This window comes from Astatotilapia calliptera, chromosome 4, assembly GCF_964374335.1.
Source record: "Astatotilapia calliptera chromosome 4, fAstCal68.1, whole genome shotgun sequence".
NCBI lineage: Eukaryota > Metazoa > Chordata > Actinopteri > Cichliformes > Cichlidae > Astatotilapia > Astatotilapia calliptera.
Genome location: NC_137425.1, coordinates 36,240,371 through 36,266,235, shown reverse-complemented (window position 1 = coordinate 36,266,235; position 25,865 = coordinate 36,240,371). Strand labels below are relative to the sequence as shown.

General features: G+C 42.5%; 1 protein-coding gene and 1 long non-coding RNA gene across 21 annotated transcripts in view; both read left to right on the top strand.

Moving 5' to 3' along the window:
- The window catches only part of LOC113021481 (NACHT, LRR and PYD domains-containing protein 12-like), a 225,297-nt gene that overhangs the window by 28,957 nt on the left and 170,475 nt on the right, over positions 1-25,865 (top strand). For 13 of the 20 annotated variants that reach the window (XR_013908728.1, XR_013908729.1, XM_080300599.1 and 10 more), the window contains 3 exons: positions 1,823-1,999; positions 4,146-4,322; positions 5,352-5,528. The exons of 3 other annotated variants lie outside the window; for them this stretch is intronic. Coding sequence is in view for 15 of the 17 variants with exons in the window: in XM_080300599.1 (XP_080156725.1) it covers positions 1,823-1,999; positions 4,146-4,322; positions 5,352-5,528 (531 nt within the window). In the remaining 2 variants the exon portion in view is untranslated. The remainder of the gene's footprint in view (positions 1-1,822; positions 2,000-4,145; positions 4,323-5,351; positions 5,529-25,865) is intronic. 4 more of the 20 variants (XM_080300606.1, XM_080300602.1, XM_080300608.1 and 1 more) reach the window with 2 other exon arrangements.
- LOC145428441 (uncharacterized) lies at positions 5,852-7,961 on the top strand. Its single transcript, XR_013908733.1, has 2 exons — positions 5,852-5,941; positions 7,869-7,961. It is a non-coding gene; the product is annotated as an uncharacterized LOC145428441 (long non-coding RNA).

Genomic DNA, 25,865 nt, shown 5'->3' with positions numbered 1-25,865 from the left:
TTAGCAGGTCAAAGGTCACGGCACACAGCAGACAGTGGGAAATATTCTAACTCTGATCATTTATCAGCACATATCCATATGTATAAAAACAAAGCTGACACTGTGAGACCTGATCAGAGGTGTGATCATCACAGCAGAGGCCTTTGTGTCAAAGTCACTGAGGATCAAACAGAAACACATGAAGCAGATTTTCCTGTTCTGGCTTTTTATAGCAGATAACCTTCAAAATCTTCTGCAGTCGATGAAAAACTGAAGCAAACCATGAATCAACATGTGAACATGAGCTGATGCTGCTGAAGTGAAGCAAAGTTACAGAGGTTTGATTACAGACACAGCTGAGAGTTTGTAATCTGTCATCATTTTAAAAGGTTTAAATTTCTTCAGTATTGAACAGCAGAAATGAGGCTTTGTTTTCGGAGGCTGACAGCAGTGAACACAACAGCAGACTGGTGCGTAATAAGCAGTGAATCATGCAGGAAACAGATTTCTGAAGGTAAACTGTTCTTGAAGCACACTGAGAGAGAGAGAGAGCTGTGCAGGAAGTAAAGGTCAAAGTCAGAGAGAATTCATGACGATGTTCATCAAACGTAAAGCAGAGTTTGGATCTTCTTCTGCTGCTGCTTCACTCAGTTTTGGTTGGAGACAGATGAAACCTGCAGCTTCAGGATCTGTGAGCTGTCCACTGTCAGCCCCGACGGCGTGTCCGTGTACGTGCCGTCGAGTGAACGATCCACGCTCTGTGTTTCCATCTTTGTGTGTTTAGCTGCTCTCATTTACTGTTTTATCTGTTTGCTTGTTGTTGAAATACTTTTGGGAGCTTTAAGCTGAGATTCTGGCAAAATACATTAATATTAAACATCGATTCAGGATTGAATGAATCAACATCGCTTTATTCAAATTAAAACCATTTAAATGGGAACATGAATTTTTTACAGCCGCCTCTAATGCTGGGTGATGTCAGCTGGTCCATGTGCAGCTGGCTGTGAGGCTCAGGGAGCGTCTACAAAGTGCAACACTGAAAGAACATCATCCATAAATATTGAGTAATAACTGGACTCTCATACAGCGAGACTCAAATGCCTTTAAACATCAGGTTATCCTGCTGATCCAAGTCCAACACTGAGTTTGTAAAAACATGTTTGTCAATCATTTTGTTTGGTTTCTGAGGAAAATGATTCAATAACTTGCTGCTAATACACAACATTTCATCATATTTCCTCATAACCCTCTTTTGTCTGACCATTTGATCCCATTTGAATTTGCAATAAAGGATCCACAGAGTTTGGTGACAATGATGACAGTAGATGTTTGTGTGAAAGTGCTGGAAGCAAATGAGTGTGTGATGTTCTTTCAGTGTTGCACTTTGTAGACGCTCCCTGAGCACTGGTCTCACAGCCAGCTGCACATAGAGACCAGTGTTGTTAGTCCAGGTCAGAAGATGACTTGTTGGAATGAAAATGAGCTTGTAGTTTGTCTGCTTTAATAATGTGACTGGAAAAAGGTGTTGGACTTCAAATATGTCCGTTTCTGTCACACTTCACCTTTAAAAGTGAAGCCATGTGGTTCCTGGAAGGAAAAACACGACTTTTTCAAGTCTTTGTCCTGTTTTTATGAGAAATGTACGACTTTAATGTGAAACATTCAGAGTTTTTTCTCTTGTTGTGTTTGTTTGAAGCTGCTTCCTGTTGGCTTCAGCTGTTTGGAGTTTCCATTTTCTAAACTTCTACATTCTGAACCTTCTTCAGCTCTGAACAGATGATGAAACACTGAATGCTTTCAAGCTCTTTGTCTAATAAACTTACATCTTTCATTCTTTATACAGATTGAAGGGCTGTGGTTTGTCAGAGATCAGCTGTGATTATCTGGCAGCAGCACTGAAGTCCAACCCCTCCCATCTGAGAGAGCTGGAGCTGAGCTCCAACAACAAGCTGAAGGATCCAGGAGTGAAGCATCTGTGTGGTTTCCTGGAGAGTCCACGTTGTCGATTTGAAACTCTGAGGTCAGTCAGCATGTTTTAGTTGTGCTGAGATGAATATGATTGTTGTGCTGACTCTAAACTGCAGACATCAGGCTGATATTATACTGATCCACACTGAGGATCTTCATGGTAAAGTCTGTTTTCTTCTTCTCTGGTTTAGTCCATTGACTGCAGCAGAACAATGTTCACATTTCAAACAGTGAGACTCAACGTATGGCCCGCGGCCCACACGCGGCCTGCCCACCTTTCCTGATTCAGAGAGAGGGGACCCTGATTAACTGTGTAGCTTCTTCCTCACAGTTCTAAGTATCAGACACAACAATGAATCATCCACAGCTGACTGTCTTTAGCAGGTCAAAGGTCACGGCACACAGCAGACAGTGGGAAATATTCTAACTCTGATCATTTATCAGCACATATCCATATGTATAAAAACAAAGCTGACACTGTGAGACCTGATCAGAGGTGTGATCATCACAGCAGAGGCCTTTGTGTCAAAGTCACTGAGGATCAAACAGAAACACATGAAGCAGGTTTTCCTCTTCTGGCTTTTTATAGCAGATAACCTTCAAAATCTTCTGCAGTCGATGAAAAACTGAAGCAAACCATGAATCAACATGTGAACATGAGCTGATGCTGCTGAAGTGAAGCAAAGTTACAGAGGTTTGATTACAGACACAGCTGAGAGTTTGTAATCTGTCATCATTTTAAAAGGTTTAAATTTCTTCAGTATTGAACAGCAGAAATGAGGCTTTGTTTTCGGAGGCTGACAGCAGTGAACACAACAGCAGACTGGTGCGTAATAAGCAGTGAATCATGCAGGAAACAGATTTTTGAAGGTAAACTGTTCTTGAAGCACACTGAGAGAGAGAGAGAGCTGTGCAGGAAGTAAACGTCAAAGTCAGAGAGAATTCATGACGATGTTCATCAAACGTGAAGCAGAGTTTGGATCTTCTTCTGCTGCTGCTTCACTCAGTTTTGGTTGGAGACAGATGAAACCTGCAGCTTCAGGATCTGTGAGCTGTCCACTGTCAGCCCCGACGGCGTGTCCGTGTACGTGCCGTCGAGTGAACGATCCACGCTCTGTGTTTCCATCTTTGTGTGTTTAGCTGCTCTCATTTACTGTTTTATCTGTTTGCTTGTTGTTGAAATACTTTTGGGAGCTTTAAGCTGAGATTCTGGCAAAATACATTAATATTAAACATCGATTCAGGATTGAATGAATCAACATCGCTTTATTCAAATTAAAACCATTTAAATGGGAACATGAATTTTTTACAGCCGCCTCTAATGCTGGGTAATGTCAGCTGGTCCATGTGCAGCTGGCTGTGAGGCTCAGGGAGCGTCTACAAAGTGCAACACTGATAGAACATCATCCATAAATATTGAGTAATAACTGGACTCTCATACAGCGAGACTCAAATGCCTTTAAACATCAGCTTATCCTGCTGATCCAAGTCCAACACTGAGTTTGTAAAAACATGTTTGTCAATCATTTTGTTGGTTTCTGAGGAAAAAGATTCAATAAGTTGCTGCTAATACACAACATTTCATCATATTTCCTCATAACCCTCTTTTGTCTGACCATTTGATCCCATTTGAATTTGCAATAAAGGATCCACAGAGTTTGGTGACAATGATGACAGTAGATGTTTGTGTGAAAGTGCTGGAAGCAAATGAGTGTGTGATGTTCTTTCAGTGTTGCACTTTGTAGACGCTCCCTGAGCACTGGTCTCACAGCCAGCTGCACATAGAGACCAGTGTTGTTAGTCCAGGTCAGAAGATGACTTGTTGGAATGAAAATGAGCTTGTAGTTTGTCTGCTTTAATAATGTGACTGGAAAAAGGTGTTGGACTTCAAATATGTCCGTTTCTGTCACACTTCACCTTTAAAAGTGAAGCCATGTGGTTCCTGGAAGGAAAAACACGACTTTTTCAAGTCTTTGTCCTGTTTTTATGAGAAATGTACGACTTTAATGTGAAACATTCAGAGTTTTTTCTCTTGTTGTGTTTGTTTGAAGCTGCTTCCTGTTGGCTTCAGCTGTTTGGAGTTTCCATTTTCTAAACTTCTACATTCTGAACCTTCTTCAGCTCTGAACAGATGATGAAACACTGAATGATTTCAAGCTCTTTGTCTAATAAACTTACATCTTTCATTCTTTATACAGATTGTGGAACTGTGGTTTGTCAGAGATCAGCTGTGATTATCTGGCAGCAGCACTGAAGTCCAACCCCTCCCATCTGAGAGAGCTGGACCTGAGCTCCAACAACAACCTGCAGGATCCAGGAGTGAAGCATCTGTGTGGTTTCCTGGAGAGTCCACGTTGTCGATTTGAAACTCTGAGGTCAGTCAGCATGTTTTAGTTGTGCTGAGATGAATATGATTGTTGTGCTGACTCTAAACTGCAGACATCAGGCTGATATTATACTGATCCACACTGAGGATCTTCATGGTAAAGTCTGTTTTCTTCTTCTCTGGTTTAGTCCATTGACTGCAGCAGAACAATGTTCACATTTCAAACAGTGAGACTCAACGTATGGCCCGCGGCCCACACGCGGCCTGCCCACCTTTCCTGATTCAGAGAGAGGGGACCCTGATTAACTGTGTAGCTTCTTCCTCACAGTTCTAAGTATCAGACACAACAATGAATCATCCACAGCTGACTGTCTTTAGCAGGTCAAAGGTCACGGCACACAGCAGACAGTGGGAAATATTCTAACTCTGATCATTTATCAGCACATATCCATATGTATAAAAACAAAGCTGACACTGTGAGACCTGATCAGAGGTGTGATCATCACAGCAGAGGCCTTTGTGTCAAAGTCACTGAGGATCAAACAGAAACACATGAAGCAGGTTTTCCTGTTCTGGCTTTTTATAGCAGATAACCTTCAAAATCTTCTGCAGTCGATGAAAAACTGAAGCAAACCATGAATCAACATGTGAACATGAGCTGATGCTGCTGAAGTGAAGCAAAGTTACAGAGGTTTGATTACAGACACAGCTGAGAGTTTGTAATCTGTCATCATTTTAATAATGTGACTGGAAAAAGGTGTTGGACTTCAAATATGTCCGTTTCTGTCACACTTCACCTTTAAAAGTGAAGCCATGTGGTTCCTGGAAGGAAAAACACGACTTTTTCAAGTCTTTGTCCTGTTTTTATGAGAAATGTACGACTTTAATGTGAAACATTCAGAGTTTTTTCTCTTGTTGTGTTTGTTTGAAGCTGCTTCCTGTTGGCTTCAGCTGTTTGGAGTTTCCATTTTCTAAACTTCTACATTCTGAACCTTCTTCAGCTCTGAACAGATGATGAAACACTGAATGATTTCAAGCACTTTGTCTAATAAACTTACATCTTTCATTCTTTATACAGATTGGTGAGCTGTGGTTTGTCAGAGATCAGCTGTGATTATCTGGCAGCAGCACTGAAGTCCAACCCCTCCCATCTGAGAGAGCTGGAGCTGAGCTACAACTACAACCTGAGGGATCCAGGAGTGAAGCATCTGTGTGGTTTCCTGGAGAGTCCACGTTGTCGATTTGAAACTCTGAGGTCAGTCAGCATGTTTTAGTTGTGCTGAGATGAATATGATTGTTGTGCTGACTCTAAACTGCAGACATCAGGCTGATATTATACTGATCCACACTGAGGATCTTCATGGTAAAGTCTGTTTTCTTCTTCTCTGGTTTAGTCCATTGACTGCAGCAGAACAATGTTCACATTTCAAACCTTCAAAGAAGAAGAAAAATCCTCCACTGGATAATTCACTGTGAAACTCTCAAACTCTTCATTCCACCTTAAAGTCTGTGTGACACTGAAATCCAAAGCAAAATGTGCGTTTGCTTTACAGACAGCAGTCCAACACAAACATACACACATCATCCAAACACAGTCCAACATCCAAATCTCCTCCACTGCCAGCATGAATGATGGGAAAGAGAAGGAGGAACACTCTGACATTCAGGGTTAGAATGAGTTTCATGAAGCAGACTGTGAAGATCAAAGCTGCATTAGAAAGCTTACATGAATGAATGAGTGGACAGAAGTGGACAGAGATCATCTGAAGCACTTCAAAGGCTTTAAATCAGCACATTTCTCTTTATTCTTTATCAACTCTGTTAGTTTCTCTCAGTTTTCTGTGAAATGAAGCTAACAGCAGGCTAATAAGATGCTGACCAATAGGTTTCTATTAAAGGTTGTAATTTGTATACGAAAAAGTGCTTTGGCTCAGCAGGGATCAGCTTACAGGTAGAATACAGCTGCTGGATGGGATCAGCATGTCATAGCTATCTACCAAACTGCTAACTGGGGGATTTCAGGCCATCTATGGATCATTTTTGCTAACTGTTTATTCAGCTTAGGCTCACAGGGCTGCAGCCTGTGCCCTAGCTGTCATAGGGCAAGAGGCGTGGTCCACCTGCACAGGTGAGCAGTCCATCACAGGGCCAACAGAGAGAGACAGAGAAGCACTCTCTCACATCCACACCTACAGCCAATGTAGAAGCACCAATGAACCTAAGCAGCATTTCATTGGACTGTGGGAGAACATCCAACCTCCACAGAAAGGCCAACAAGCTTCAACCTACAACCTTCTTGCTTTAAGGCACTAGTGCGAACCACTTTTGCCCATTTCAGCCCAAATCCTGCATCTTCCTGTTTCTGACTCCAGGCCAGCTCCACTAACACTTTCTCATCAGACACTGCCACCTAGTGGAGGAAGTCTTAGTTCCATTTGAAGCTTCAGATTACAGTTAGTTCCTTTACAAAGAGGTGGAGGTGGTGGGGCCACAGCACCATCATCACTGAGTGCCATAGGACACTTAACCTTTGTTTCCATATGCTGGGAACTTCCTGTTGTTCCAAGGAGGACTGGAAAATGTTCCTCACAGCACACTTCAATCATTTCCCTCCCACAGCATCAGGACCAGGGCTTTTTCTCTCTTTGGTCCCACTAAGAGATTTCCACACAAACACCTCATCAGTGGGACTCTCAGAGCTACCAGCCCTTTGCTACAATCACAAAGCTCTTCATTGAAATCAATGATATCAAAGCTGGAATCAAATGAGTCCAAGTCTTCTGCTGATTCAGCATCACATTCATCTTTGCTCCTTGTCCTGCATCCCCACCATGGACTTCATTCCTTTCCAAGCCAGCCTTGAGTGTCCTTTATTCAGCTCATCCTCTGCTTTACTTTTACACCTGATTTTAGCTGCTTTATCTCTCTTTCAACAGGTTTCTGTGCCTCAATCTTTTTCTTCTCTCCCTCATAACAAGACAGCTTCTTCTGCCTGAGAACATGTTGGAGTGATTTACTAATCCAGGGCTGCTTATTGGGGAAAATACTTCCTGTTTCCAAAGTAATCCCCATTTTTCCCAGAAAGAAATGTCAGTAGAAATCGATGATCTAAGTGAGAACATGAGCCTTTAAAAAGTCCCAGTGGGTGCAGTCAAAGCAGTCCCTCAGTCCCAGTATAGAGTCTTTGGTCCAGACTGGAACAACTGTGTGCCCAGTTTGAGCTCTCTTCAGTCCTGTGACCTGACAGACCCAGAGGGGCCATCACATCACATTTAGAAGCTCCCCTGATGGAGCCACAACACATGTCCAACACTTAGTCTGTCTTGTTGGACCAACTGGAAGAAATGATTCAAGGACTTAGTCACAGAACAGAGATTCAAATCTCCAAAATCCAACTGGCTGCATCAGGACATATAGTCTGAAACTCTGCACAGTTTCCTGTTTGAAGCTGCTTCCTGTTGGCTTCAGCTGTTTGGAGTTTCCATTTTCTAAACTTCTACATTCTGAACCTTCTTCAGCTCTGAACAGATGATGAAACACTGAATGATTTCAAGCACTTTGTCTAATAAACTTACATCTTTCATTCTTTATACAGATTGAGGAGCTGTGGTTTGTCAAAGATCAGCTGTGATTATCTGGCAGCAGCACTGAAGTCCAACCCCTCCCATCTGAGAGAGCTGAACCTGTATGGAAACAACCTGAAGGATCCAGATGTGAAGCAGCTGTCTGATCTTCAGCAGAGTCCAGACTACAGACTGGAGACTCTGTGGTCAGTAGAGTGATGGAGTGAATGGGTGGTGCTGTCAGCAGTGTTGTACTAAACACAGTCAGTATGAAACAAAGATCCAGTGTTTCCTGTAAAGCTGCAGCTTCTCAGTGAAGCTGTGAGAGGAGAACGGTGACAGGCTTCAGGATTGGACACAAACACTTCCTGTTTCTCACCTTTATGGTCACCATGGTAACGGCTGACACGCTCTGATCAAACACTGTCAACAGCCAATCAGCTCTCTGAACAAAGCAGCACGCAGACGAATGACTGCATTAATTTCCGAATTTAAGGCAGTGAAGAACACAGTCTGTAGGTGAGGAAGAATTTAGTGAGAGCAGATGTTTGGATGGAATTCCTCCAGTGAACAGCTGGAACTGTCCATCTGGATTGTTGGGGTTCCTACAGAGCTCAGAGTGGACACACCAAGGTTCTTCTAATGAATGAAAGTCCAAACTAAAACTAGGAGTCAAAAACATTTTCATCAACTTCAATAAAAATCCAAAGATTAGAGAAAGTGAAGCAACAATGAGTCCTAGTACAGTCCCAGCACTGACGTCCCTGCTGCTCTTTATACTGGATGTGCTGCATCACTGACTGACAGCTGATGAAGAGTCTCTGGAAACACTCGTTTATCTCCTCTGCTCTTCCTTCTTCTCTCTGCAGGTGGTGATGATGGTAAACAGGACGGTGTGTGTGCTGAGAGAGGAGCAGCTGTGTCCTGATGATCCAGAGAGGTTGAAGCAGCAGCAGCTTGTGTGTAGAGACGCTCTGACTGGGCCATGTTACTGGGAGGTGGAGAGGAGAGCTTCATCCAGCAGTGACTGACAGAGGAATGAAGTGCAGATGACTGTCAGTGCTGCAGAGTGAACTGCTCTGAGAACAGCTCCACTGTCAGACACAATGTAGAGTCCAGCATCACCCCTGTGTGTCCCTCTGGATCTGACAGAGGATCATCAGTGTATCTGGACTGCTCTGCTGCTGCTCTGTCCTTCTACAGTCTCTGCACAGTCTCTGTCTGACTCTGGCTTCAGACCCTCCTGGATCAAACTCACCTGGAAAGACTTTCAAACATCACTCAATAGATTTGAATACAGAACATATTTGATATATACTGTAGATGTACTGTAGAGTTGCAGTTTGTCACTTGTAAATACAGTCTGTGAGCAGCTGTGAGCTGAAAGATCTTTCTAGAAACACGAAATGTTTTCACTCTTCTGTTGCTTTTTCATATATTTCCACAACATTAATATTGATCCCACCTGTCTCACCTGTTTCATGCTTTTAGACATAAGAACAGGACACCTGTGATCTGAGCGCTGCTGTGGTTGCTGTGCTGCATGTCTTCATTTAGATAACAGAGACATCTAGTGGTTCAGAGGGAGAACTGCAGGAGGTGGAGCTGTGTTTTAGCATGGAAAACTTTTTATCTTTTAGGCGCAGATACAAATATGACAAATATCAGTGTGAGATACAAAAGGTCACATCAGTCAGCAGAGGGAACAGTGATCACACAGCAATGTACGAATAGAAACAACAGTGAATCTGGACATGTATACAGATGGGAGCAAACAAACAGGATGTAACACTACATTAAAGCCACAAATGGGAAGAAAACAAACCCAAAGGAAAATATATTTGATCTCAAGAATCCAAGTCAGAGGTTGTGGCCTCGTACACATACCTCGGTATTGTGGTTGATGACAGTCCTTCCTATAAGCCACACATTGAACATCTAATAAAGACACTGAGGCTGAAGTTGGGCTTCTCTTCCAGGAACAGATCATGTTTCACAGGAAAAAGCTTGTTGCTGCCACTTTTTTTCTTTTACCCGCCCTGGATTACAGTGACATGATTTATTTGAATGACTCTGCTTGCTCTCTTCATCTGTTGGATTTTGTCCATCATGGGGCTTGCTGTATGTATACACATATATATATATATATACGTATATATATATATATATATATGTAAGGTTGTGTGAATGTGAGATGGGTTATTTTGGTATGTTGTTCTGCTTTAGCCACGAGTGTTTTGTTTAAGTTGTGAGTATGTAAAGTCATTTTGAATTAGTTTGTATTTATTTTGCTTTTGAGAGAATGCTTTTTGTAGCTTTATTTTTGTTTATGAACTCTGTTATTTTATGGGAAGAATGCATTTGTGTTGTGTATATGTTGCAGAAATAAATGAGCTCCGGCCTGAGCAAGACGCTAACTTCGGTGTCCTCTCTAGTTGCTCATATTTGGCTACACAGTGCTCTCTAGCCTGTGTGCCGCTTGCTGCCGGTCCAGATTCCCCTAGGTCTGGTGTCGGTAACACAATCAAGGTGTTCGGAGAGTGTACTAAAAAAACCGTGGAAGAATGAGGGGTCATCAACATTTGGACCATATATACTTACAATACCTAGCTTTTGGTTAAGTATAGATAGTTTGACGATTAGGAATCTGCCCTCTGGATCTATAACTGCATCGAGTACTGTGAAATTAATATTTTTATGTATTAGAATTGCTACTCCTCTTTGTCTAGAATTATAACAGGCTGAGAACACATGAGGAAACTCAGGTGTTAAGTTTGTTCAAACCTGTGACAGGCATGTGGGTTTCTTGTAATAAAACAACGTCTGCCTGTAATGTTTTAAGTTGGTTAAGTATTTTTAACCTTTTTTCCCTAGAGCCAGCTCCATGCACATTCCATGTGACAAATCTTAGCATGCCCATAGTTGTGTGTTTGTGGCTAAAGATGTACGCTGTGTGTCTCGCTTAGACGGGTGAGGAAAATGGAAACACAACATTTTTTTTTGTAAGTAAAGAGAAGAAAATGCGCGGCAAGAAGCTCCATAGGTCTTACTATGTGTGTGCATAATAACTAATATGAGCAAATGTGTGTGGCTGTCCTATATCTGTGTGCGCTGTGTGGCTGTTGTCAATGTGTTGCCTTTAAACGCATGTGTGTGCGTGATTGTGCAGAGTGAGCATGTAGAAATAGACAGTGTTGTTTGTGGATGGATAGGGAAACAGGTGATCGACATAGTGATAGAAAAGAGAAGCAAATAAACCAAAGAGCAATGTGAGCGACACGAGAGAGAGAGGGAAAAAGAAATAAGAACGGAAACATTCCAATTAAAGCGTTGGCGGAGAGTGACGGTGACGTTATACTAAATTAGCAAACTGAAATTACATAGTTAAGCAAAAGTTAATACAAGAGAGTGTGAGTGAAGAGAATAGTGTAGCGGATTCTTATCTGGTGTGCGGACAATACAGCCATGGAGTGATGCCAGGGTCACGGTAGAGCTGTCCGTCCACGTAGAGCCGGTCCACGGCGATGACAGCCCGGGAGCCTTTCTGGATAAAACTACGTCAGACTGGGAAGAGGACCCTGCGTCGTTCCAGGATCTCTCTGGGGAACTGGTCGTTCACGCTAAAATCCCTTCCTTTCAGCTCTCTGCCACGACTCTTCACCTGCTCCTTCTGCTTGAAGTGGCCGAATTTGGCTACAATAGGACGTGGTCTCCCGCTTCCTGTCTTCGGATCCCCGATGCGATGCACTCTTTCGAACCCTATGTTTTTCACCGTGTCCTCCGGCAGCTTCAGGTGGATTTTAATGAAGCTTCTCACGGTCGTTTCCGGGTCCTCTCCGGCAGACTCTGGAATACCAGAAAACACCAGATTATCTCTCATGCTACGGGCTTGTAAATCTATAACGATCTCTTTTATTATTTTATTTTCTATGTTTAATTGGGTCAAATTTTCGGTTAGAGATTTGACCGAGTCCCATAGCGTGGCATTTTCCGCAGCAAGTGTTTCCACCTGCCGCTGGCTGAACTCCAGGGATTCTCTCAGAGATTTAAATTCCCGGTGTAAGATCTCCACCAGGGACAGCCTCGCATCAAAACTGGACAATCACTTATCGATTGACTCCAGGATGTCGACGATATCTTTGCCTGCAGGCGATGTTGTGCTGGGGGAGTCTGCCGGGCGATATCTTTTAGATGACGGCGTCTCAGCTTTGGCCGGGGAAGATGCGCTCTGGGCCTTCTTCATTACTAAATCTTGGAAGCACCGGTCGATGTAATCTTGGAGAGCGTCTAAACTCTCCTCGTTGTCCTCCAGGGTGTTAGAGATGATAGAACAGATGTTGTTAGTTATATGACAATTGGTTAGTTTATTTGGTAATACTGAAGCTTAAAGAAACTTTATTAAATTTTACGCTACCATCCGCTTTTTTTCCGCCAAATCTCCGGCGTCTGACGTCACCTACAACATGGGTCGCTTACCTTTTCCCGTCACTTCCGTCACTTACCTCCACACCTAAGTGACGTGCGAAACGGCTCAAAAGCTGCAACATAAATATGGAGAGTAACACCAGAATTTCAACTAGAAGAGGTTTTATTTTCAACTATGTAACAAGTTAGCTAAAATAGCTGGTACCACAAAGACGAAGACTAGTGTGGCTACCAACACAGCTCACATTAACAGTGCAGTGGATCCTGCTTGTGCCGTGACGTTCAGGACTGCAAACCGAGCAGCATCACTGACTTTCAGCTTGTTGTGTTTGTGGATACATGACTGACTTTAATTATCCACAAAATCATCACATCTCTGTAGGATTAAGGTCGACTATTGAACGCCGTATATTTGAAAGTAAAGGCTTTAAAACCAAGTTAGTACAAACGTCACTAATGTCACATAACTCTGCCGACATGTGGCCAACAGTCATGTTTTAATGTTCTTCATTATTAAACATTCGCACATAAATAAGTGACGTCATATTCAGTACTTACTTTTTAAATATTTGCTCTTCGGCCGCTCCGCTTCAGCCCACACCCACTGCCGTGCTATGAAGTCTGGGATATGTTGGGCCACGTCTACACCGACCCATCCTTAAAATTCAGGGAAATGAAGGACGCATTTGAGGGCCGCATTTCGAGCAGCCTTTGAATTGGGACAGCCTTCGTCGCGTCGCTGTGACGTAATCGGCCTTAAAATGCGGCCTTTAAGGCTGCAGACCCTGAATCAGGAAACAGCCTGTCTCTGTGTGTTGGCCCTGCGACAGGGTGTACTCTGCCTCTTGCCCTGTGACAACTGTGATAGGCTCCAGCCAGGATAAGCAGAAGCGAATGGATGGATGGATTTTTAAGGAATAACATCTAAAATAAATAAACAAAAATGGTACAGCAAAATATTATGTAAAATATGATCATACTTAAACCCATATCTGAAAATTTATATTTAATTAATTTTGAAAAACATTTTGTCAAAGCAATTCAATAAACACTCCACGATTCAGGCTCTAAAGCATTAACTCATCATAACTCTTGAAACACAAAATATTTGAACTATTCCTGAAAGCTCAAATATTTTGTGTTTCAAGAGTTATGATGAGTCTCTTGGAAGTGTTGAAATTCTTTCAGCTGAACAAATGGTTATGGTAGTTACAGGTGTTTAAAAAAACTTTGCAAGCTATCATAACACTATGCATAGCTTCTCCAAACCCTTTCATGTCTGCCACATGTGCTCATGTGAAAAGCACAGTTGGGCTCAGTGGTGCTGGACAGTGAGCACCGGGTCCACTGTGGAGGACGTGAGGCCCTGAGACCACCCTGATGAAGTCTGTTTCTGGTTGTTTGGTCAGAGACATTCGTGCTGTGTGGATCTGGACAAACTCATCCTGCTCCTCCTTACACAAAGGAGCAAATACAGGTCTATATATAGAAATATCTATATATAGACATAAGAGGTGTCTTATTACCAAGGAGTCGCAGAATAAACATCCCATAAAAAAACTCTCTCAAGACTGTCACAACCTTATTCTTACCAAACATTGTGACGGCACTGGTTACAGAAGCATTTTTAAACTACTGAAGGTTCCACTGAGCACCGACGGAGCCACATTACAGAAGTGAAAAGAACATCAAGAAGCTCCCTCCAAGTTTTCAAGCTGAGGAGTAAAAAAGATTTATCATAAGAGCTGTCCAAGAGCAAGGGACCACTTGTGGAGAGCTACAGAGAGACTAAGAATGAAAGGAAACAATAAGTAATGCAATCAGCTGCCATGGCCTGTATGCATGCTCACCACACCAAGCGCATTTAAAGTTTGCTGAACAATTTTTAGACAAGTCTGTGAAATACTGGGAGAGTATAGTCTGGTCAGATGAGACTACTAAACTCTTTGAATGCCACACCATGTTTAAAGTTCAAAAGGAGGCGGTTGGAACATCCTATTGATGGGCTCTTTTGCAACATATTGCACTGAAACTGAGCTCCAGGAGGAGGCTGGGTCGGCTGTGTTGATGCTGGAGTAATAACCTCAGGGGGTCCAGAACAAACTATATTCTCTAAAATTGTCTATGTATTCAGCACGAGCAAAGTTTCAGTCCTGGTCCTAATGTTTCCCTGCTTCGAAGGAGCAGGAAGAAAATTCTTTTAAATCCTCTGAGTTGGAGATAACGGCTCCTTTGGCATTTCACAGGAATCTTAAGCAGTGGTCCTTCCACCACTACTGTGAGCATTTATTGGTATTTGTTTTCACAGAGAAAATGATTTACAACTATCAATAACATTTAAAGTTAGACAATAATCAGTAAAGTGTTGCTATGTAAATGTTCCCAAACATTTCCTCCTCTTTGGGTTCAGTTGTTGCCCAAGGTGCAGTCAGAGATCCAACTGCCAACACTCCCATAAGAAGACAACCCCCTGATTTCAACATTGAGCCTCGAATGAACAAATAATCTCGCTAATCTCATCACACCCATTCACATGCCAATGGGTGCATCAGAGAGTAACACAGGGTTAGTATCTTCCACACGGATATTCAGGATCAAGACAGGAGCAGCACCAACCTTCCTAGTAGACCTCTTGAGCTACAGCCAAAAGCCAAAAAGACTTGTTCAGCTAGGCTATGAAGTCCAGCTCAGGGTATGGGCACTATAACACACCAGAGCAGGCAACATTGTATCAGCTGATATCCTTCTAGGCATCTATTTGGTGTCTAATATAGAACAGATCATTTAAGCTGTTTTAGTTCCTGTGCATTTGTAAAACACCAACAGTCCGTTTGACTTAAGTACCACCTCTTTGTCACAGGATTGTGCTGCTGTTCTCCAGCTTTTGGTGTATGGACACAGGCAGTGAGAACACAGAGCCATGCCAGCAAACATAAAGTTACAATTAATGAACAATCTCGACTGTAGTGGTCATTAAACTTCCCTTTAATTTAAACCGATTCCAGAAACTCTTCCTGTTTTCTGCACAAAGCACCACGTTTATGGCCTGCCATGATCTGCCGTTGTACTGGATTCTCACAGCTCTGTGTTCATCGTGAGGAGATATTTATGTGAATATGTAAAAAACCCCAACTCCCCTAGTTTAGTACTGAGCGCTCTGACAAGTCCCAGATGTTTGGATGCTGGAGCACAATGCCTCCGTGAGACTGGGTGTGTAAATCATGTTGTGGGGAACAGAGTAGGAATCATTTCACTCCTATTTTATGGTCTGCTGAGTCCGAGTGCTGTGTAAGGTTTAAACGTCTTCTTTCAGGAGTTCCCTTAACTGAAAGTTTTTGAGTTTCTGGATTTTATTCAAAATGCTTTTTCTGTCCTGCACAATTTTGTGGGCACTATTTGAAATCATTTACATCAGGGACATTCAGTTCAATTAAGTTTTATTTATATAGCACCAAATCACAACAGTCATCCAAGGCAGTTTTGTATTGTAAGATAAAGACCCTACAATAATACACAATAGACATACTGAGCTGGTTAAAGGTGTCGTGAGGCGACAGGAGGAATAGAGGAAGAGACAGGACATTCGCCTATTGCAGCGCTTGCACGGAGAGAACGATCCTTCATGCTGACAAACACAGCTACAGTGCATGTGGAAAGTATTCGCAGCACTTCACTTGCTCAGCCTGCTGTCATTGTCATTCCCAGGCCTGAGCGTAAACTTAGAGGAGATCGTGCTTTTGCTGTAGCAGCTCCCAAACTGTGGCACGATCTGCCTTTAGAGATCAGACAGGCCTCTCCTCTGCCTGTTTTTAAATCACTTCTGAAAACTCGTCTCTTCACCCTGGTCTCTGACACCTTGAGAGATGCTGTTTTTTAGTTTTTATGTATTTTTATTAGTTGATTCTATGTTGTTTTCTTTTAAAAATAGGGTTGTTTAAATTTCATGTATTATGTGTTTTGTTTTTTCTTCTTTGTTCTATTCTATTATTCTTAACTGATTTACTGTACAGCACTTTGATCCTGTGCTGGTTATTTTAAAGTGCTTGTAAATAAAGTTGGATTGGATTGGACGCTTTGGAAAGCCACACATTTGTCTATATAAGTTCTAATAGCTGACAATACAGCTATAAGGCAGGATTAGATCATGGCACAGATCTGGGAAAGGGTAAAGAATGATTTTGGTATCACTGAAAGTCCTAATGAGTGGCCTCCATCATCTGTAAATGGAAGAAGGTTGGAACCACCAGGACTCTTCTTAGAGGGTTAAGGACCTTCTTACCCTGAGTGATCAGGGTAAGAACGTCCTTATTCAGGGAGGTGATCAAGAACGCCATGGTCACTCTAACAAAGTCCCAGTGACTTTTCTGTTGAAAGAGGAAAATCTTCCAGAATGACAGCCATTCATGTAGCACTCCACCAACAAGGTAAGTGGCAGAGTAGCCAAACAAATGAATTAAAGTTGGCAATAACGGACTTACCAAAAACATTAGATGAATTAATGAATATGTGCATCAGGTTAGACGGCTACATGCAGGAAAGTCTGGGTGTTTTTGGGCAAAGTCTCCTCTCTGGGAGTGGAGAAGCATGAGAGCGCGCAGGCAAATGAGGAGGAGCCAGTGCAGCCTGGACGGGCCCGTCTCAGCCCGTCAGGTCAGGGAAGAAGATGTTGGGCTGGTGAGAGTTTTGCCTGTGGCCAGAAAGGTCATTTTGTTGACACGTGGCCCTCACAGGGAAAAAGGTGTAGCCCATTAATACCGTTAGGGATTCTGATGGGTGCAACTTAAAATGTTTCTCCCCACCTGATCTGCTCAGTTAAATTGTCCCATCTGTTAATCACATTTACCTCCCAAGCTCTCATTGACTTGGAATGCTACTATGCAAGTAACCCAAGCGGAAAGGGTTGCATGAATATGGTTTTGTTTTGTTTTTTATTATTATTTGACATAAATATCTTTCACTTCATCATTATGGGTGGCTGTAGCTCAGGTGGCAGAGCAGGTCAGCCACTTATCAGAAGGTCGGTGGTTTGATCCCAGGCTGCCTCCTGGCTGCATGCCAAATATCCTTGGGCAAGATACTAACCCCGTGTTTGCCTACTGGTGGTGGTCAGAGGGCCCGGTGGCGCCAGTGTCCGGCAGCCTCGGCTCTGTCAGTGCGCCCCAGGGCAGCTGTGGCTACAATGTAGCTGCCATCGCCAGTGTGTGAATGGGTGAATGACTGAATGTAGTGTAAAGCGCTTTGGAGTCCAATGGGCTAGAAAAGCGCTATACAAATGCAGGCCATTTACCATTTATTTACCATTATGGGATATGTAGAACGACACCATATGCCTCCATCACCTGACATAGCCTACCGCCTAGCTTACCCCTAACCCTTGCTAGCAGGAGAGAAAATCTGCCACAATCATCTGTGCCCCGGCCTATGGAGCATCAGCACCTGGTTTGTAAGGTGCTGGAAAGTGGCCGAGGCTCCGAACAAGACAAATGGAAGTGTGACAAATCGGTACAAACCATATGAACTAGAGAAGGACGTTTTTTTCTTAGACTCCAGCCAAGGAAATCTGCCAGTAGCCCTTTGTTAAATCCAAGATGTGAAAAAGCGAGCTGCACCCAACCTGTCCAGGAGCCCAACGGTGTTGAGGCAAGGGCTAAGCATCAAACTGTGACACCTCATTCACCTTGCTGTAGTTGACACAGAACCGTATAGACCCATCCCTCTTTACCACCAGAATTATGGGGCTACACCACGTGCTGTGCGACTCTTCTATTACGCGCATTTCAGCCAATTTTCTTTTTTAATCAGTCTTTTTATTGAAAGAAGTTTTTGTACAATCACAGACAAGAAATTATTAAGAAATTATACAAGCAGTAGAGCATACTTCTTATAAACTGAAACCCCACCCTCCCACTTGCCAGGGAAGAAAACAAACAAACAAGCAAACAAACAAACAAACAAACAAACAAACAAACAAGAGAGAGAAGGTGTGACAAAAAAACAAAAAACTCATTTTACCAAGGTCGTTTTACCAACAATCAATTCCATGGACCAAACTGGCTTATCAAGATCAGATACTCTTTGTTCAATATTAGACGCGTCTTAAGTATAATCCATGACCCCTTCAACTGATACACCTGAAGCCCTACTGTCACTTGATGCTGAGAAGGCCTTCGACCGGGTGGAGTGGGACTACCTTTTTCATACTTTGAGCAAATTTGGCTTTGGCTTTAACCCATATCATGGGTTAAAACTCTCTACAATGCACCAGTGGCAGCTGTGCGTACTAATAATACGATCTCTTCTTATTTTAAACTCCATAGGGGCACTAGGCAGGGCTGGCCCCTGTCTCCACTATTGTTTGTCATTGCTATAGAGCCCTTAGCCTCAGCCATACGACAAGATACCAGTATCACAGGAGTCATCAGAGGAGGCCAAGAATACAAAGTTTCACTTTACGCAGACGATCTATTGCTTTTCATAACTGACCCCACCCTCGCCTCAAAACTACTAAGCACGCTGCAAAGATTTGGTTCAATGTGGCTACAAAATAAATCCTCAGAAAAGTGAATTCATCCCAATCAATGGAGCTGCAAAAGATATCCCATCTAATCTAATACCATTCAAAATAAACAATAAAAAGTTTAAATGCCTCAGAATCTGGATCTCCGACTGTTACAAAGATCTTATAAAGTAAACTACCTGCCAATGTTGGAGAGTCTGAAAAGGGACATCCACTGCTGGAACTTGTTATCCCTCTCTCTCTGCGGGAGGATCAATATATTAAAATGAACCTGCTGCCAAGGCTCCTTTATCTATTCCAAAACCTCCCTATATACAGTATCTGACCAAACATTTCTTCAACTCTCTAGACAAGCTAATATCATCATTCATTTGGAACAAGAAGAACCCACGCATCCTGCAAAGGCCACGCCCACAAGGTGGACTGGCTCTGCCTAACCTTCTGTTCTATTATTGGTCAGCCAATATCAGGGTGCTGCTCCACTGGATGCATGACACTGATCATCTAGTGGTTCCAAGCTGGCTTCTCCTGGAGAGCTCGTCCTGTGGACTGTGCGAGCATTGTTATGTGCCGAGATCCCTTCAGCCAGGCCAGTCTCTCATTATACTTCTAAACTCATTTTGGCCAATTTTGTCTGAACAAAATCCTGTTACAACGTGGCAACATCCGCTCTCTGGACCTGTGTGACATGGTCAACACAATGGAGGGAGGCAGGAATGGTGGAATTTAACACCTCCAGCCCCAACTCATCTATTTCCTTCACCAGGCTCACCAGAAATGTGGTTTCAGCCTCTTTCCATGCTTTAAGGAGGTTGAGATGATATACTTGTGCGACTCCTACCCTGTCTGACCTGATCACTTCATAGTCAATATCCCCCACTTGCCACTTGTTGAGTAAATTGGAACTAGAAGAATGGAGAAACACAAGCACTCTATCTCCCAACGAAAATTGCCTGAGTGTAGCCCCTCTACTGAACAGGCGCTGTTGATGTTATTGGGCCTCGAGCAAATTCTCTTGCAATAACCTCCCCAAAATGTGCAGCTTTGCTCTAAGGTCCAGGACGTACTGAATCTTTATTTTAACCTGGGCTAAAAACACCACAGCACTTTACAGGAAGGGCCAGAGTCGTCTCTATTTTTTGAGGTGACTGAGGTCCTTCAACATCTGCCAGAAAATGCTGAGGATTTTCTATGAGTCTGTGGTGGCCAGTGCGATCCTCTATGCTGTTGCATGCTGGGGGAGCAGGCTGAGGGTCGCAGATGCCAACAGACTTAATAAACTGATCCGTAAGGCCAGCAATGTTGTGGGGATGGAGCTGGACTCCCTCAAGGTGGTGTCGGAGAGGCGGATGCTGTCCAAGATAAAGACAATGTTGGATAACACCTCCCACCCACTCCATGACATGTTGGTCAGTCACAGGAGCTCGTTCAGTGAGAGACTGAGATTACCCATGATGCACCACTGAACGACACAGGAAATCTTTCCTGCCTGTGGCCATCTCCCTGTACAACGCATCCACTTAACACACTGTTTGCTGCTACAACTACACATGTTTCTTTTCCAAATATTTATTTATAAGTGACTTATGTATGTATGTATATATATATATGTATATATTGTACTATTCTTAGTTAGCGTATTGTCTGTCTTGTCTTAATGTTGGTTTAAAATGGAGCACTGTAACAAAAAATAATTTCCCCCAGGGATCAATAAAGTATTCTGATTCTGATTCTGATTCTGATTCTAACCGGACTGGGACCTTCCCCCCGTGGAGGCCTGGTGCACGTTCTGCACTTCAAACAACAGAGGGTATAACCCGCGATCCCAATTGTGTTTATCCTCCCACCCAGTAATTCATACAGCTCTTTCAGTGTGCGAGACATGATGTGCCCTGGTCAGTCAGTATCTATTTTCGGATGCTGACTCAGGAGATGACCCGAAACAGTGCCTGCTTTATCGCAGATATCACGTTGCATTATCCACAAGAGCTAATGTCTTGATGCTCAATCATCCAGGAAAGCAAATCTCCAAAAAGTTGATTCTGTTCATCTGGACGTAGCGTTTTGTGGGAGAAATATTTCGTCACTCATCCAAGTGACTTCTTCAGTCTCAGCTGACTGCAGGTTTCCCCAATCTTATAAACAAGAGCTAATACAAAGCGACCACGTTTAAATGGCCTGATGAAGTGAAGCAGAGGGCCGAGGCAGAGGCAGTGCACCACCTGCTGCTCCTGCATGGTCACCATGTCGACCATCATCTGAGCCAACCCCTGCGCTGGCTGAGGGTCTGCAGGTTGGTCCACTGTAGTACTTTGGCCAGCCTTTCTACCACATCACCTCAGCACACACACCAGATGAACGTGTTTTCTCTTTTGTACTTTTTCTTTTTCTTTTGTGACTGTACATTTAATTGGAGCTGTCCACTCTGCTCAGCTCTGGCCTACCCAGCACTTTCTCTGCCTTGGACCAATCCGCCTCCTCCAGGCTCCAGCACCTACTAAAATAAACAAGTCTCTTGTGAACAAAATGGATGAGCTAAAACTACAGGTGGAAGACAGTCAAGTGCAGACCCTTTGTCCTGCACTGTGAGATAGCTATTCTAGCTATTCAAGGGCATGTTCACAGCTCCCCACATAGCAAGCAGGTCTGGCCCGGATCTGGTGTCAAGCCAGCAATGCTGGCTGACTTCCAGCATTGTAAGTGGTATGTCATCCAGATATGGGCCAGGCCTGGCATAGATGGCACTGTCTATGTGATGGCATGCCACATCTGGCTTAATTGGGGTTTGGTTTATGTGGCCCTGGCTCATAGAAAACAGGTCTGGCCCAGATCTGGCATCAAGCTGGCACTTCTGACTGACCGGTGTCATGTATGTCATGTATGTCATGTATGTATGTCTGATTCCAATTCAATTTTATTTTCTTTTTAAAGGCAATCTGTTATCTTCATAGGAACGTGTCTCAGTGTTGTTAGACAACAATGGCACACAGCGCCATACAAACTACTGGGTACCATTTTCAGTTGCTGCAAAGAAATTTGAGAAAAATGGACCATCCTGCGTCTATTGTTTTCAATTTGAGTATCAGGGTGTCTGAATTTAATAATAATAATAATAATAATAATAATAATAATAACTTTATTTATAAAGCGCTTTCAAACAAAGTGCTGTACAACTAAAGAGATAAATAAAATAAAAGCGATACATAGCAATACAGGTAAAAGACACAATACAAGTTAAAAACAATACAAATGTAAAAACTAAAAGCCACAGAATTAAGACATGTAGGATGAACAAATGTGTCTTCAGCTTAGCTGTAAAAACCTCCACAGAGCAGCCTGCCGAATACAGTGGGGCAAAAAAGTATTTAGTCAGCCACCGATTGTGCAAGTTCCCCCACTTAAAATGATGACAGAGGTCAGTAATTTGCACCAGAGGTACACTTCAACTGTGAGAGACAGAATGTGAAAAAAAAAATCCATGAATCCACATGGTAGGATTTGTAAAGAATTTATTGGTAAATTAGGGTGGAAAATAAGTATTTGGTCACCTCAAACATGGAAAATCTCTGGCTCTCACAGACCTGTAACGTCTTCTGTAAGAAGCTTTTCTGTCCCCCACTCGTTACCTGTATGAATGGCACCTGTTTGAACTCATCATCTGTATAAAAGACACCTGTCCACAGCCTCAAACAGTCAGACTCCAAACTCCGCCATGGCCAAGACCAAAGAGCTTTCGAAGGACACCAGGAAAAGTATTGTAGACCTGCACCAGGCTGGGAAGAGTGAATCTACAATAGGCAAGCAGCTTGGTGTGAAAAAATCAACTGTGGGAGCAATCATCAGAAAATGGAAGACATACAAGACCACTGATAATCTTCCTCGATCTGGGGCTCCACGCAAGATCTCATCCCGTGGGGTCAAAATGATCATGAGAACGGTGAGCAAAGATCCCAGAACCACACGGGGGGACCTGGTGAATGACCTGCAGAGAGCTGGGACCAAAGTAACAAAGGTCACCATCAGTAACACACTACAACGGCAGGGAATCAAATCCCGCAGTGCCAGACGTGTTCCGCTGCTGAAGCCAGCGCATGTCCAGGCCCGTCTGAAGTTTGCCAGAGAGCACATGGATGATACAGCAGAGGATTGGGAGAATGTCATGTGGTCAGATGAAACCAAAGTAGAACTTTTTGGTATAAACTCAACTCGTCATGTTTGGAGGAAGAAGAATACTGAGTTGCATCCCAAGAACACCATACCTACTGTGAAGCATGGGGGTGGAAACATCATGCTATGGGGCTGTTTTTCTGCCAAGGGGACAGGACGACTGATCCGAGTTAAGGACAGAATGAATGGGGCCATGTATCGTGAGATTTTGAGCCAAAACCTCCTTCCATCAGTGAGAATTTTGAAGATGAAACGAGGCTGGGTCTTCCAACATGACAATGATCCAAAACACACCGCCCGGGCAACAAAGGAGTGGCTCCGTAAGAAGCATTTGAAAGTCCTGGAGTGGCCTAGCCAGTCTCCAGACCTCAACCCCATAGAAAATCTGTGGCGAGAGTTGAAAGTCCGTGTTGCTCGGCGACAGCCCCAAAACATCACTGCTCTCGAGAAGATCTGCATGGAGGAATGGGCCAAAATACCAGCTACTGTGTGTGCAAACCTGGTAAAGACCTATAGTAAACGTTTGACCTCTGTTATTGCCAACAAAGGTTATGTTACAAAGTATTGAGTTGTATTTTTGTTATTGACCAAATACTTATTTTCCACCCTGATTTATGAATAAATTCTTTACAAATCCTACCATGTGGATTCATGGATTTTTTTTCCACATTCTGTCTCTCACAGTTGAAGTGTACCTCTGGTGCAAATTACTGACCTCTGTCATCATTTTAGGTGGGGGAACTTGCACAATCGGTGGCTGACTAAATACTTTTTTGCCCCACTGTATCTTGAGGGAGGTTGTTCCACAGAAACGGGCACGAAAAGGAAAAGCTCTCCAACTGTCTTTTCTTACCCCTTGGTAAACTGATCATTTTTATTTCCATCAAACAGTGTGGCATCCTTTTGTTCCTAACACATACATATCAGTACATATATCCAGCATGATTTTTTCCCCATTCAAATCTGATGTGTTTGTATACTTTTATGCACTCTTTGTGTCAGTTTAGGGATAATACTTGGTGCTGTTTAGGAAAGGATCGTGATCGTGAATAGAATGATCTCGATGAACAAAGATAATCTCAATATAGGTCAAATGTGATATTTGTGGGTCCTGAACATGTGCCCTGTGGTGTTGCAGTAGCTCAGGAGGAAGAGTCATCTTCTATGTCATGTCATCTACTAATCAGAAGGTTGGTGGTTCCATGATCCCATACCTAATATCCCTGGACAAGACACTGACCCCAGTTAGTCAGACATAAATGCAGATTAAGGGTTAAAACTGTTGCGCTCGTGTTGTTTCCTGGAACAAGTTGCCCCTCCCTGAACCTAGTTTAACAGGAAGTTGTTTCTGCCCAGTTTTCAAGATATAATTGAATTCTATTCAATTATTTGTGCATCGGTGCCAAAGTCAAAGACAGAATAAATCATTTTAAGTTTTAACATTTTCATTGGATGAATTTTGGGTTTCCCCCCCACACTTTTAACTGTGTGAAAGACAAAGTGCTTAGTTAACTGGTTACCTGACTGTTATCTGCTTGATGGGAAGGTCCTCAGAGTCAAGAGCCTTTACTCTTACATAGTTATAGTTTTGTTTTGCTCTGCTCTCCCTCAGGATCTTCACATCCTGTCACTGCCTTACTCAAGTAAGCCCCCCTTTTAACATATTTCCTCCTATTTTCTCCCCCCTGCCTTTTTTTCCTGTCCTAGAGCCAAGAGAGCCAAAAAAGTGAGCACTTAAACATAAACATTTCCTTGTGCATCTGGAGCAGAAAAACATATGTTCAGCTTCACCAGGGTTCATGCTCATACGGTCACTGACCTGCACATGAACCTTTAGAGCAGTTCCCATAAATTCTGCAGTGTAGACCGACTTACTCTGACTTTCACATGTGCTTTCCATTTCCTCCCTACTGGAATAGGATATGGTCTTATCTTTGTGCGTGTGTATGAGTGTGCGATAGAGTTGATAAGAATGGTTACAGATAAAACAAAACAAAGAGTATTTTAGTAAAAACAACAACAAAAACATTCCTCTGAATGCTTCTGTTGAAAAACATCCAGATTGAATCCAACTTTAGTCAAATGTTTAGTAGTCCCACCTCGGAGCCACAGCAGTGCAGCTTACAGTGTTTACATCACAGCTTGTGTTGCAGTCCATCATCAGGAAGAAAACCAGAGAATCATATTTGGGAGCATTTTGACTTATTACTGCAATATTCCCGTTTTTCTTTGTTTTGGTTTGATGTCATAGTTTACCACAACTCTTTAAAGAAACTGAGTTATGAAAAGTTTAGGTTTAATTTTCATATTCATATTTAGGTTAAACTTTTTACTAAAAATTCAAATCCACTTTGATTTATTTATGCAAACAGTTTTTTGTTGTTTTTCTTAATAATTTATTTTATTTCATTTTCAGTATATAATGTTATCATAAAACTTTAAATATGAATAAAAGGAGGAAATAAAGATCATCATTCAGTTTGATTTATTTTTATTAAATACTAGCTCACCTTGTCGAAACCAAGTGCTATTCATTTTCTTCCAGAGATTTCCATCCACAAACTACATGAATATTAACACCAAACATTTCTCTTTGAACGTCACAATCAGTGAGTGTTTTCTGCTGTGGAAATTGTGTTTTTTAAAGATTTAGTATTTAGTATTTATTTTAGTATTTATTTATTTATTGTCATTGTCAAGAACAATGAAATTGCGTTTGGGGCTTCCATACAACCCCCCAAAAAAGAAGAAAATAATAAATACCCCTTAAAACCCAAGTGTACATATTTAACCCAGTGTGACTCCAATGCAATAAGACAATCCTTAGCAATAATGTTCGTAGAAATTCAGACAAAGACCTGAGAAACATGACAAAATACAACAATGCACCCATTCAATATTATTGTACTGTGAGATATGA